The following is a 12798-nucleotide window of genomic DNA, read 5'->3' as shown; positions in this document are numbered from 1 at the left end:
TCAAGCAAGCACCGGATGAGAACGCCCTCAAAGCTGCCCCAGGCTCCAAACCTGGGGCCTGGTGTTGGCTTTTAGAGCAGGCTGAGCCAGACCCATGGCACTGAAATACCCTCATGCTTCGAGACATGAAACCCACACCTGAATTTCAAAGCTGGGACCCCTCTTTATCACCACAAAGAGAACCGAGATCTAATCAAAATCAAATGCCAGCCATTCCCTCCTGACACAAAGCAGAACAGGAGAAGCAGCAGCAGCAGCAGCGCAGCTTTGGTGCCCTTAAGGGGCTCGTGCCATTGGAAAGCTATTCACCTCGACTCTGCTGCCTGTTGACTATCCCGCCCAGCGTCCATCGCCGGTCCAGGCGCCGCAGGTGAGCCTTGCGTCGTTTAGAAACTAGTTTGGAACATGGATGGAAACATAACGAGAGAAAAAAAAAAAAAGAAAAGAAGAAAAATGATGGAGGGGCAGGGGATTGAAAATAAAACATGACAATTACAAGCACTGGTCTGGTTAGAAAGGACAAATTAGGTGAAATGGAAAAAAAAATTAAAAATAAAAAAACCCAAAACTTGGGGGTTTAGTTCATATAGTACAAGAAATGCGGTAACTTCTTGAGCCCCAGAAACGTACTGAAAAAAACCCCCAACCTAGAAGCAGCTGAGCATTTAGTAGGTCTCATTTTCAAATTGGCTGCAAATCAATGCTTTGCCAGCTAAGCACTGACTGGGGTTTTTATGCTACAAGGTTAGCCAACGTGGATCCAAACAAGGCTATGAAACGAAGAGCTACGAAAGGACACTAGCTATAAAGGCTTTCTTCTATTCAGTCTGCAAAAATTCGCACAGGAAGCAAATACTCTCGCTTGCTGCTTATACTGCCTAATACAGCAAAAGACAGCATTAGGGAAGAGATTGCTGTTAAGAAAAAATCAGCTTCTCTCGCCACCAATTTTAAAACGGGTTCCTGCTCTATCATCCCATTTCAATTGAGTTTGAAACTTTGTGGAACATTGGCTTTGGATTAATACCCCACAGCCCGAGACCATCTTTAATTGCCATTGTGGAAACCGCCCCTGCCACACACACACTAGCCCCAAATCATCAGTAAAGAAACATATTTCTTTAAAAAGGTAAAGGGTTCAAGAAGTTAACAGGCTAGAGCCGAGAATTAGTTTCACACTCGGTAACAATAGCTTATGCTTTAAAAACTATAAACAAAGAAAAAAAAAAGACATCTGTGACTATGACATAGTTAGAATAGCTGTGCACAGAGGACACCGATTGTCTGAGTAGCTGGAAGCTTTTGCTTACCAAGTCGCACGCATGGAAACATCCTTCAATTCGCTCTTTTGTACAGCAAATTCCAATGCAGAAATTAGCTGTTGGGCTGAAATGGCAAGGCACACAAATCTTGGCCTTTCACAAGCTGATTTGGCAGCTATTAAAAAAGACACCCAAAGGTGTCACAAATAAGGTATGCAAGGTGTATTCTGTACTCCTTCCTGTGAATGGCTATGTTGCTGACACTTAGGGCAGAAGTGCAAACACAGCAGCAGTGAAGCTTACCAAAACTGGGGAAAATTCTCAAAAAAAGAAAAGTTACTGGGTCATATTTACATTTCAAAAAGTACTTTAGCATGTCTGAAGCTTTTACTCAGACATGGTACTCAGTGGGTGCATCTACATGCTTGTTACTGCACCTAGTACTTGGATAACCAAGTACGAAATCATTGCACAGTAACTCATGCTACTGCGCAGTAGCACCAGCACGTGGTTTTTAGTGACACTAACTGTGCAGTAGCCTAATACTATGCGCAGTAGTGTATTAGCATGGTTTTTGTCCGGCACGCTACTGCAGTGTTATTCGGCTACTGTGCAGTTAGTGTCTCGTGTAGACCTGCCCTGCAATGTTCGTGTATAAATCAGATCAGGGACATCCTGTAACAAAACTCTCATGCGGACAGCACAGTTTTTCAAGGGGATCCAGAAAATGGTAGAGAAAACGGGAATGGACTTGCTCACGAGAAGCAAGGGAAAGTACTAAGGTCTCAATTGTTCGTGACTGGTTTGAAAAGCTGACAAGCAACATTGCACCTTCTCGCACGCTGTGCTCTCACAAACAGGAGGAGGAGCAAGCAGCAGGCAGGCTAATACTTGGAAGAACCGGGACAGGAAACTCCAATGGAGCCCTCCTAGGATCGTTGCTACAGCACCGTTGCGTCTCTCTCCTGCGCGGCACTCCAGCCGTGGGCGGACGACAAAAGAAACAGGCCTTGGAAGCTCAGGAGGTCTCTGCGTGCTACAGTATGAAATAAGGCACCACCATCCTTGCACACAGCTATCCGGAGAGGTGTTCAGCTTGCACAGCTCCCGTTAGCTTCGCCAGGAGTGTGTCGGCGCTCCGCACTTTTCAGGGGCAGATCTACAGGAAAAGGGGCAGGGATCCTGGGGCACCGCAAGGTCCAGATGCCGAATCAATGTTCTGCTTGTGCTTAACCTTGGAAGAGGGGTCGATGTCCTCCATGTAAGGGCACGTTGGTAGAAGCCAAGAAACTTTCATTTAGAAGCAAGGAGTGGTAGGAACCAGAGGAGGAAGGGAGGATCTCCACTTTCTGGAGAGAATGAACTTGATCTGAAAGAGTCGGAGCTGCAGGCCAATAGTTTTTTGGCTAAAAACTAAGTCAGTCAGCTTTTTTTTTTTCTTTTCTTTCTGTAACGTAATCAACCACCTTGGGAATTCAAATGAGGGATTTACAACCAGATCCTAGACAGCAGACGTCTTGCCACCCGGCTCTGTCATTTTCCCCACTGTTTTAATTAGGGGGAAGTTCTCCGGTCTACACTACCTTGCCTGAAAACTTTCATCTTGCTATAATTATAAGGGAGAAACACAACCAAGGGAACAGAGACTGATTCTGCAGACTTGTGGACTATTGTCAGAATTAAATACTAATGCAAACTATGCTAAGGATAGGGATGTGTTAGAGCTCCTAAACAGAGAAAAACTTGAGAAAAGCACACTAGGATGACATTTGGAGGGGTGGGCGGGAAGATTAGATTTAAGAGTGATCCAGATACTGGTTGAGGTACTCATGCATGCTTTAAGGATTAAATACACACATGTATGCGACAGGCAGACAGGACAGACAATACTCTATACTCCATCTACTGCAGCATTTGCGTCTCCAGCAGCGCTCCACAACAGCTGCGATGTGGAAAAAAGGTATGAAAATCCTCTACATCAGGGGACATTTGTTTCCGATGCCCATTGATAATACATGCATGTTGTGGAGTATGAGAGTTCAGAGTGGGTCCAGACCACAAGACGGCTTCTGACCGGCACTGAACTCTGACATCTGGTCCAAGATCTGCATTTCCTCACTCTTTCATAGTGAAATGTTACTCCTCTCTAAACTGGCTAAACCTTTAAAAAATAAATAAATAAATAAATAAATAAATAAATAAAAATCTTCCCATGTTATTTGCTTCCATGATACCCTGTGGCTGAAAACGTAGGTTCTTTGATTTATTTTGGAATATTTATCATTAATGCCAAGAGAGAGGCGCTGTCTCGTGCTCTGAGCAATGAACCAAAAATTTTGAAAAAAAATCCCAACAGGCTGCATTGATCCCGACTCTGAGAGCAAGCCGCTGTAGGCTCCAGCATGTCCCAAAATCTCTTCGGTTTCCTCATCTTTAATATGAGAAGGACAGCACTTAACTCTCAAGGCTGGTCCAAGGATTTCAGAAAGTGAATTAAGGCAGTCTGAACAGATTAGATGTCGTTGCAAAGCATCATTATTGGCAAACTTTCATTCAGTGTCTCCTTGTTCCTAAAATTACCTGTTAAGTTAATTTTCTTGTCTCCATCTGTAGCCAATATTAAAAGGGGTCAAAGGGAAGATACCAGAAGTCCCATAGTGGTTAATTATGGAATTAACTCTCTACACACTAACTTGCTAGTTGGTGATTGGCTTAGGTCCTCCCAATATTTTTGGGAACCGAGCGCTTAGTTTTCTTTGCACAGATTTTTAAAACATCCCAGGCTCTTGACCTCAAGGGTATCTTGCAACAGGCACAATATCTGCAGGTCAATGATGAATTGTTGAGGTATTTTATCAATGTTAACTTGGTTATCTCTCCGGTTCACTGGATGTCTTCATATTTATCCATCATGAGACAAGCGCATGCTGAAGCTCCCGTTTCCCTTCCCTGTACTTCACTATTTGTATACCTCTACTATGTTCTTTTATGCTAATAATTAATAGAGCCATTTGGCTATGACGCAACGGGAAGAATAGCCCCAATACATACGAAATAGAAGGGGGAAAAACAACAACAACAAAAGTCTCTGATTATGCAGTTAATGGCATAAAAGGAAGCTACTGAAAATGGAAAGCGAGCGTGTGATCTGCAGCACTTCAAAAGCGGCCACACAGATAATGTAATTATATTTGTCACGGGCACTGAACGGAGACCAAAATGAAAGGGAACAGTCTTAAATTTCAACAGATCCAATTCTGGAATAAGGCAGACAGTAGGGCTAGGCATAATTAATGAGAGCAATACAATGAACTGACAGCAAGGAGAAATATAATAAGTGTTCAGAGAGGAAGCTGTGCCCCAGGGTTGGATATGCCGTATGGCAGCAACTTGGTGCGATCTAAGTTACAAGAGGTAATAAGGATGAAGGATGATACCTAGAAATTAGTCAAGGGCATGAAAGGTTTGAGCCACTGAGGCCTTAACATCCAGCATGGATTTGGAGGAAAGAACGTGGGGAGCAGATTACAGAACAAAAAGATACAGGATGTCTGAACTTAATTTCTGCAGAGCATGAGAGTTTTTGTGCGGAGAATAACGTAGCTCTATTTACTGAGACGTTTCAGCTGATGATGATGACAAATAAAATATCACATCAGTGAGGTTCGTTAGCTTCTTATCCAATACCTTTCCATTTCAGGATCACAGCCTTAGTCTACAGGTACTAAGTGACCTTTGATAGTCCTAGCTTAAACCAGGAAAAAAAATTCAGTACAGAATCAGGAGAGACTGGGATAAACCAGAGATGTGGTAGAGACACCAGACAAGACTGCACGTGCGTGCGTTTCTCAATGGACAGGCTGCATTCGCTCCAAACTACGTTCAAATAAGGGGATGAAGGCAGAGGATGGAGGACAGCCATGCTTCCACGTATGCCCGTCTCCGAACCTCCATGGAAGGAGCACCCAGCGACTACAGCAATGCATTCCTTACAGAGTCACTTCTAATAAAAAGCAGCGTCCTTTGTACACAGTTACCGCGTGAACAATCCATTAAAATGTGGTTAGGTTTCATAATGGAAGAGGAGAACAGACATGAAATTGTACTATCCCGTTTGGGACCTGATTCACACCACCCTTGCTAAAAGTACTGCAGCTTAAACACGCTAAAAAGCTCATTTCTTACCATGAGAAGCAACACCCCGGCTTCAGCAGGGCGAGACGGTTCTAAATACGGATGTACCGTCTGCCCAGAATCACAACCTGAAGTGAACGACTGTGTAACCAGTTTCGAGTGATAGTTTTGTTTGTGTTTTTAAATAAAATGTGGAAGTGTTAAATGTCTTGTCGAGGGGAGAGCTGTTAGAAAGGCAAGGAGCAGAATTTAATCGTGCCCTCCTCCTTTCTTAAGCGCCTCGTACCTTTGAATTATTGGCAGGGTACCTTCGAAACAAAAGGCAAGGGTTCATCTATTCGTTATGGGAGCTGCTCCACAGGACGACCTCTCTTTCATCAGGGAATAATGTGGCCATCCCAAATGTGCAGCACCACATGCTGCTCAGACCATGAAGGCCTTCAGCGTACTTCAGTTGACATCCTTGGCTACCATTAACAAAGAAAGTTCATTTTTGCTTTTCAACCGGTTACGCTCACAGCCTTATTCAGCCCAAGCAGAAGGAAGACGGGCTTGGGACCCAACTCCGAGTTCAATGGCAGCATATCTGACTGTTCCCAGAAAGCAGAAATACCTGGTGCACGAGCTGAATAACTGCACCACGTACACAGTCATGGCAATCGCTCTTCAGGGGCGCTGCGTTGAGCAAGAGGTCTGTTTTCTAAAACAAGCCTCCCAATTTAAGATCTCCCCACGGTACCAAAAAAGTCATACCTTCCCCAGCTTTGGATGTGTTTATGTCAGAGTCGTCTCTCGTTCCATTTTGGGATTCCAGGTACGTGGCAGGGACCCAGCCCTGCTCTTCCGCTGTGCTCACAAACCACCAACCTGAAACGAGGAAGCAAGACAAAAAATAAAAGAGTCAGTGGAAAGAATAAACCCATCAACCTCCAACTAGCATCGGGATCCTACTGGGAAGCTGGCTAACCGTTACGTTTCTGCAAGCAGCAATCGGGCACCAAGAACAATATGAATTGCTTCGGCAGCGCCTGCCGTCAGAGGATCTCTGCGGGGTATGAAGGCAGGCAGAATTCCCCAGCGCAGAGACCGCGTGGGGAACCGAACAGCAGGGCTCACATGGGGATGTAGCTCCAACGCCTTGCCCCCTCCACTTTAGCCACAGAAACCTACCACGAACAGATTCTCTATTACAACACATCTGAGTTGCACTGAATGCCAGCATGAGGCATTTTCAAAAAGAGAAACAAGAAATCATTGCCCAAAGAGGGAGGTGGAAAAAAAAAAAAATCAAAAAAAAAATCAGGAGGTTGCAATGACCCAAACCTCAGAGCTCAGCTGAAGAAAAAAACCCTTACTTCAGAAACTAAATTGAACATTTCAGGAGCCTCTATCGCTGCCTGGGATCCAAGAGCGCTCAGCCAGCACCAAGTGAACACTGCATCCTGGGAGGGATCGTACAGTGCTGTACGTTATGGAGACGGGGACAATGGAGGCGCACTGGCAGGTCAAATGAATTAACACAGGTCACCCATATATTCAGGGGTGGGTTCAGTCCACACACTTTGACTCCAAGTCATCTTCAGCTTCTCCTTAACGCCCAATTTTACCACGGCACCTACGCAGAAGCGCCGGTGACTAGCAAGTGTGTAGAGAATCATTGGGGGACACCTCTGTATTTATCTCATCATTAAATGTACATGCCCTTCACATCCCACATTGGCACTGGGCATATCCCGAGCACTACTATTGCCATCTTCCATGCCCAGCTCCTCCTTGTTTTGTTATGCTTCTTTATTGCATGCTCGACTAGGCTATAAGCTCTTTTGACCAGTCTGCATCCAAGTCCCAACAGGAGCCGAGACCGACAGTAAATGCAAAAGTAATTAAATGCTACATAATGGTTAGGAACAGATACCATACTATTAAAGCCTGCCTGCAATCATGAGATGCTGCCGTCTCCTTAACAAAAATTTGCTATGTCTAAATAGATGCACATCCTACAGCAGGTTCTGACGCTATGAAAATGAATTATGATCTGCATGGTACTCTAGACCAGCCACTCTCAACCTTTTCATACTCGAGGAACCCCTTGGAAACTGCTAGCTTTCAGTTTTGACTTTTTTTGACTCCAGAAAAATGCTAGGGAAATTCTGTTCCGAAGACCTCTAAAAGACCACAACAGGCAAGAATGATTTTTAACACTACCGACCCCTACGTGAAACCTGCTTTCATCTTGCGAGTCATGCTTGGACTCCAAACAGTGCTAACATTGTGTGGCACCCTTAAAATGGACTGCAAGGCACCCCAGGGTGCCACGGTACCCTGGTTGAGAGAGCCACTGCTCTAGCATCATTGAAAAGCAAGGTCCCCTCCTACCTTTGGAGATCATTCAGTCCAATCGCCTGCCAAAAGGCAGGATCATCCCTATCCAAACCATCCTAACTACTAAAACTACACACCCTAGTTAGAACTTCCTTAGAGGTAGAGTATTACCCCCTAGCCCATCTTCTGCTTGAACATCTCAAAACAATTCTTAAAATTTCGGTTTTTGCTAAGCGTTTGCCTTACAGGGGCCATAAGAAGCCCCTACAGATATCTGGGCTCCATCGTGCTGCACCCTGGACATAAATCATGACTGCTCCCACCCCGCTGAGCTTACAGTCCAACTAGGACGCCTTGCCTTTCCAGTGCTGGCAATGGCTGATAACTGCAACTGGGGCTGGGTGGGAAGGAGGAGGCACCAAGAGATGCAGAGGAGAACGTGCGGGCTAAAATGTTACCCTTGCTAAAATCCAGCTCCAGTTTATCACGAGAGATTTCACCCAAGAGATGGAAATAGATGCATGAAAAACCGACATCTTTCTAGTCCAAAGATCTGGATCTCCATTATGCCACAAGTAATGGCACCCACTAGCCAGGCATCCCACAGCTGCTGTGTAGCACTATTTGCTCTCAAACCTCACAGGCCTGGATTTCCATTTTCTGGCCCCAAAGCGACTTGGAAACTGCTTTACAATGTTTCTGGGTGGAGAGTTTAAATTTAGTTATTCCTCCTCGGCAGGAGGTAGATTCTCCTGACATGACGCCCGTGGCAAGGAAAGAACAGGAGCTGCCAAATAGTTCCTCAAACACATCTCCATGGCGGCCCTTAAGTTTTAGCAGGAGCGTGTCGACATGGGCAGCAAATGGAGCTTATCAGACATTTAGAGTTAAAAAGCACGAAAATCGGAGTGAAGTATTCAGCTGATACTCCACGGGAAGAGTTTACATAACCCTTCTCAGCTGCAGATTAAGCCAGTTGTGCAGAGGGCTGGGCTCCACTTCACGTATGCAATTTGGCAGACTTAATTATGGCAGAAGTCTTTGCTTTCGAGTGCTGGATCTCTCTGCCGCAGCACAGATTTCGAGCTGGTGCGTCTTGCATTACACTTCTCCAGGCTCAGGCTGCTCTCCCGCCCCTCCATTCGGTGGAGCAAGTTCGCGGCTTCCACTGCCTCGGCGCCGAGCTTGTAAACCCCTCCGAACTGGACCAGTGCTGCAGTTAGTGCCCCCGAGAGAAGCTTTTTACTAAAAAGCTTCCAAATAGGCATCTGTGCTGTTAAACATCATGCACAAGCCACTGCAAGGTCCCTGGGAAAAAGCCGGAAGAAAACTGAGCTCGTCTTATAGGTCAACATCCATCGGAGACTTAAAAGAAAGGAAACCAAAGCAACCCAACCCCATTCAAAGAACAAGGGTTTAGTAGTTTCAGAGCCTAATATTTCATATATAGCCCCTGCATCACCCTCGCTGCAAATACTTCTCTGCTATGAAGACTGTCAAATCTATACACAGGTGGTAAAAACTCATTTCATTCCTGCTTTTCAAAGTAGCGTTTCAGCACATGGTGGACAACAGTAACAGATGCGCAGGTGGCATCCTAGCCCTGTGACTCCCATGAAAACATGGTTTGCTCATAAAACATAGCCGGTTGACTTTCCAGGTGTGCACAGGGGTGTGAGGAGAGCTGTCGCCCCTACAGCAAGACCTGCAGAATATGTGCAGGGGCTAGCGGTGGCTAATGGGAGCCATGCTGTCCTTCTGGAGGTAGCTCCTCAGGAAGGACAAGATTGCCAACTACAAACCTCAGCTTTCAACTACGCAGCGCAGCTCTACACAACTATAAAAATCCGGGCGGCTGCCTCCTCCTGGCTGGAAAGAAGCAAAATGGCAGCCTAGGTGCATGGTGTGTGATCTCTTGAAGAACTTGCACTTCTATTGCTTGCTTTGCAGTCAAGAACCTGCAGGCTTGGATGCTCTGATCCCAGCCAACTGCCTGCCCTTTGGGCGGGGGGCTGGACACGACGATCTCGCGAGGTCCCTTCCAGCCCCACGGTCCATGAAACCGCAATGGTACATCTCGGCTACGACCCGTCCTGGGAGGAAGCTGCAGCCCCTGAGCCAGAAGGTAGACGAAGTGCAGACACGTTTCCCCGTGCAGCCTATGAGCGGCAAACCACAGGTTCCAAAAGGTAATGTTTTGCCTCAATCGTAATGGGCCACGTGGGGCCGGTGCGGTGCTCTCATGGGCCGCATTGCCGTATGAGAAAGAGAGATTAGGACAGCTGCTATTCAACCCACTTTATGCAGATTATATGGGTTTTGCGAGCACTGGGCAAAGGGCCAAAGCAGCCCTCAGCTGAGCAAAGCTGGGGCAATGGCGGTGCAACATGACATCTGCCCCCAAAAGTAAAAATCGCCGCAAACATTGTTAGGAGACTCGTTTTTTGAGAGCAGCCTAAAAACGATGCATTTACTCTGTTTTAGCCCAACTTCACAGTTCGTTATTAAAGCCATTCTATAGCAACATCTGCAGGGAATTAAGTAAAGTTATCTCCGCAGGCTGCCAAGACAGTATGAGGTTAGCTCTTGCGCTCACACCATCTGCAAAAATTACACCACAGTGCATTGCGACTCAGGTTAACCCTTACGGACTCGACCTGCTCTCAGGAGCGATCACAACTGAACTGCAGAGTTGGTGTAGCTGAAGGAGCAAAAGATTTTTGATGAGCAAAAATATTCAAGCAAGCTTGATACTCCAGAAGGGTAGCGGCCGGAAGCCTCTATATGCCCGTAAGGCAAATGGCTCTGGGTCCGTCGTTGCTCCAACACTGATCTGGACCGGCTCACACCTAGGGCAGACTGGTCAATTTGGTCACCATAACCAGTCCCTGGTTTGGCGTCTCTGGTCAGAGCGCCTACAAAGGGGCCATGCTCAATAAGTGCAATGGGTTTTGTGATATGGACACATCTATTAGGACCCAGATGGCACTTGTTGCATTTACACCACCTACTGCCAGGTGAATAACACCAAGGCATGTGGGCTGGATTTTCACCCGTGTTGCCTAGAGGTAAGAGGCCCCTGTTTGCTCATTCACCTCTAATTCAGGGCTACCAATTAATAGGAATTAGGATGGCAACATATGTCTGTTCACTGAGTTCCTCCTTCATCCCCAGAATCTCTCTCTCCCATATGAAGAAGATGGAAAGATGCATGCTCTCACTTCTCTCCCATGACCACATTGACTCTTGTTGGTTGGGGAGTTCCACACGCCCGTACAACCACCCACACACACTGCATTAAGAAAGGAAAGAGCCAAAGAAAGGATAAAAATAATCTGTGCAACTTCTCTCTTTAAAGGGGAAATTCCCACCCCCTCGAAAACCCAAACATTTTCGTGGCCAACTGAAAATATATACATCAAATTATAGTTTATATTGTGGACGCACACCCTCCAATAACCCCCTTCACTTCTGAATGGGAAGACTGCGGGGGAGGGAGGAGAGAAACCAGGGACGCTTCATATTAATGTATTATTTTAACCAAACTACTCTAATAAAAACCTCCACACACGTCTTGAAACTGCACAATTTCAGCAGTATGGTATATCTAAAGTGGATTTCATAGACATTCGGGCTGGAAGGGACCTCAGAAGATCATCAAGTCCAGCCCCTTGCCCCAGGGGCAGGAAGTCAGCTGGGGTCATAGGATCCCAGCGAGATAAGCATCCAATTTTCCCTTGAAGGCGTTCAAAGCAGGTGCTTGAATCACCTCCGATGGCAGGCTATTCCAGACCTTTGGGGCTCGGACAGCAAAGAAGTTCTTCCTTATGTCCAGCCTGAAACGGTCACAGAGGAGTTTGTGACTGTTCGACCTCATCATCCTTTGGGGTGCTCTGGTGAACAGACGTTCCCCCAGATCCTGGTGAACACCCCTAATAAACTTGTAGGTGGCCATCAGATCACCCCTGAGCCTGCACTTTTCCAGGCTGAAGAGCCCCAGGGCTCTCAGCCTGTCGTTGTAAGGAAGGTCTGTTTTCCTGACCTCTGATCATGCGCGTGGCTCTTCTCTGGACTCTCTCAAGCTTCTCCACATCCTTTTTGAATTGCAGAGCCCAAAACTGGACGCAGTACTCCAGCTGCAGCCTCACCAAGGCCGAGTACAGCGGGAGAATGATGTCCTGGGATTTGCCTGAGAAGCATCTATGGATGCAAGCCAGTGTTTTGCTCACTTTACTGGCTGCAGCATCACACTGAAGGCTCACGTTCATCTTGTGGTCAATCCTGACCCCCAAGTCCCTCTCGCCCGTAGTGCTAGCCAGCGTAGCACTGCCGAGCTTATAAGCATGCTGCAGGTTTTTCCTCCCAAGGTGGAGAGCCTTGCATTTTTCATTGTTAAACACCATCAGGTTCTCGTCCGCCCGTTTCCTGACCCTGTCCAGGTCAGCCTGGATCGCCCTCCTGTCCTCAGGTGTGGACACTTTACCCCAGAGTTTGGTGTCGTCGGTGAACTTGAATTACTTGCTCTTGGGAACCGTCCTCGCTCTCCTGCAGCTCCTGCTGACTTAGATGCTTGCGGCATGAATGGGAACTCAACCGCTGAGTTCTTTCCATACAGTATCACGAGATGCAATCGGGTCTCTTCAAAACCTGGCGTGCAGGCCTTTTCTTGCCAACAGGCAATCATTTCCCTTCAAAGATGCCATATGCTCTCTCATGGCCAAGTCAGTCTCATTATCTTCAGAGTGTTTCCAGGGTAAGGATGCACTGATTGATCTCAGATATTTAGCATTTTTTCTACAGCTGTCTCCCTTCATGTGAGGTTTGATATGAATATAAGTATGCACGTATGATATACCTGCAAACGTCTGCTTAGCGGAGGAAGGGAACGATTTGGCAGGCGTGGATCTGTGGATCTAGTACAGACCCTCAGGACAAATATGGAGGAACAACTGAAGGTGCTGGAGTTCACGAGCATCAGATAATGTCAAGAAGGTCACCTACATTAAAAGCCAACTGCTCACCTGTTTGCCATCAAGCTGATACACCTCCTGTTCTGCTCAGATGACAACTTTAGTCCCAA

General features: G+C 46.5%; 1 protein-coding gene across 3 annotated transcripts in view; it reads right to left on the bottom strand.

The window, feature by feature from the left end:
• The window catches only part of SH3PXD2A (SH3 and PX domains 2A), a 333629-nt gene that overhangs the window by 34488 nt on the left and 286343 nt on the right, over positions 1–12798 (bottom strand). For 2 of the 3 annotated variants that reach the window (XM_019485993.2, XM_006273659.4), the window contains 2 exons: positions 6150–6263; positions 310–393 (listed from right to left, as the gene is read on the bottom strand). In XM_019485993.2, the coding sequence (XP_019341538.1) occupies positions 310–393; positions 6150–6263 (198 nt within the window). The remainder of the gene's footprint in view (positions 1–309; positions 394–6149; positions 6264–12798) is intronic. The other variant, XM_059730197.1, reaches the window with a different exon arrangement.

The sequence above is a fragment of the Alligator mississippiensis genome, chromosome 6 (genome assembly GCF_030867095.1).
Source record: "Alligator mississippiensis isolate rAllMis1 chromosome 6, rAllMis1, whole genome shotgun sequence".
In the NCBI taxonomy this organism is placed as follows: Eukaryota; Metazoa; Chordata; order Crocodylia; family Alligatoridae; genus Alligator; species Alligator mississippiensis.
This window is presented reverse-complemented; position numbering and strand designations above follow the sequence as displayed.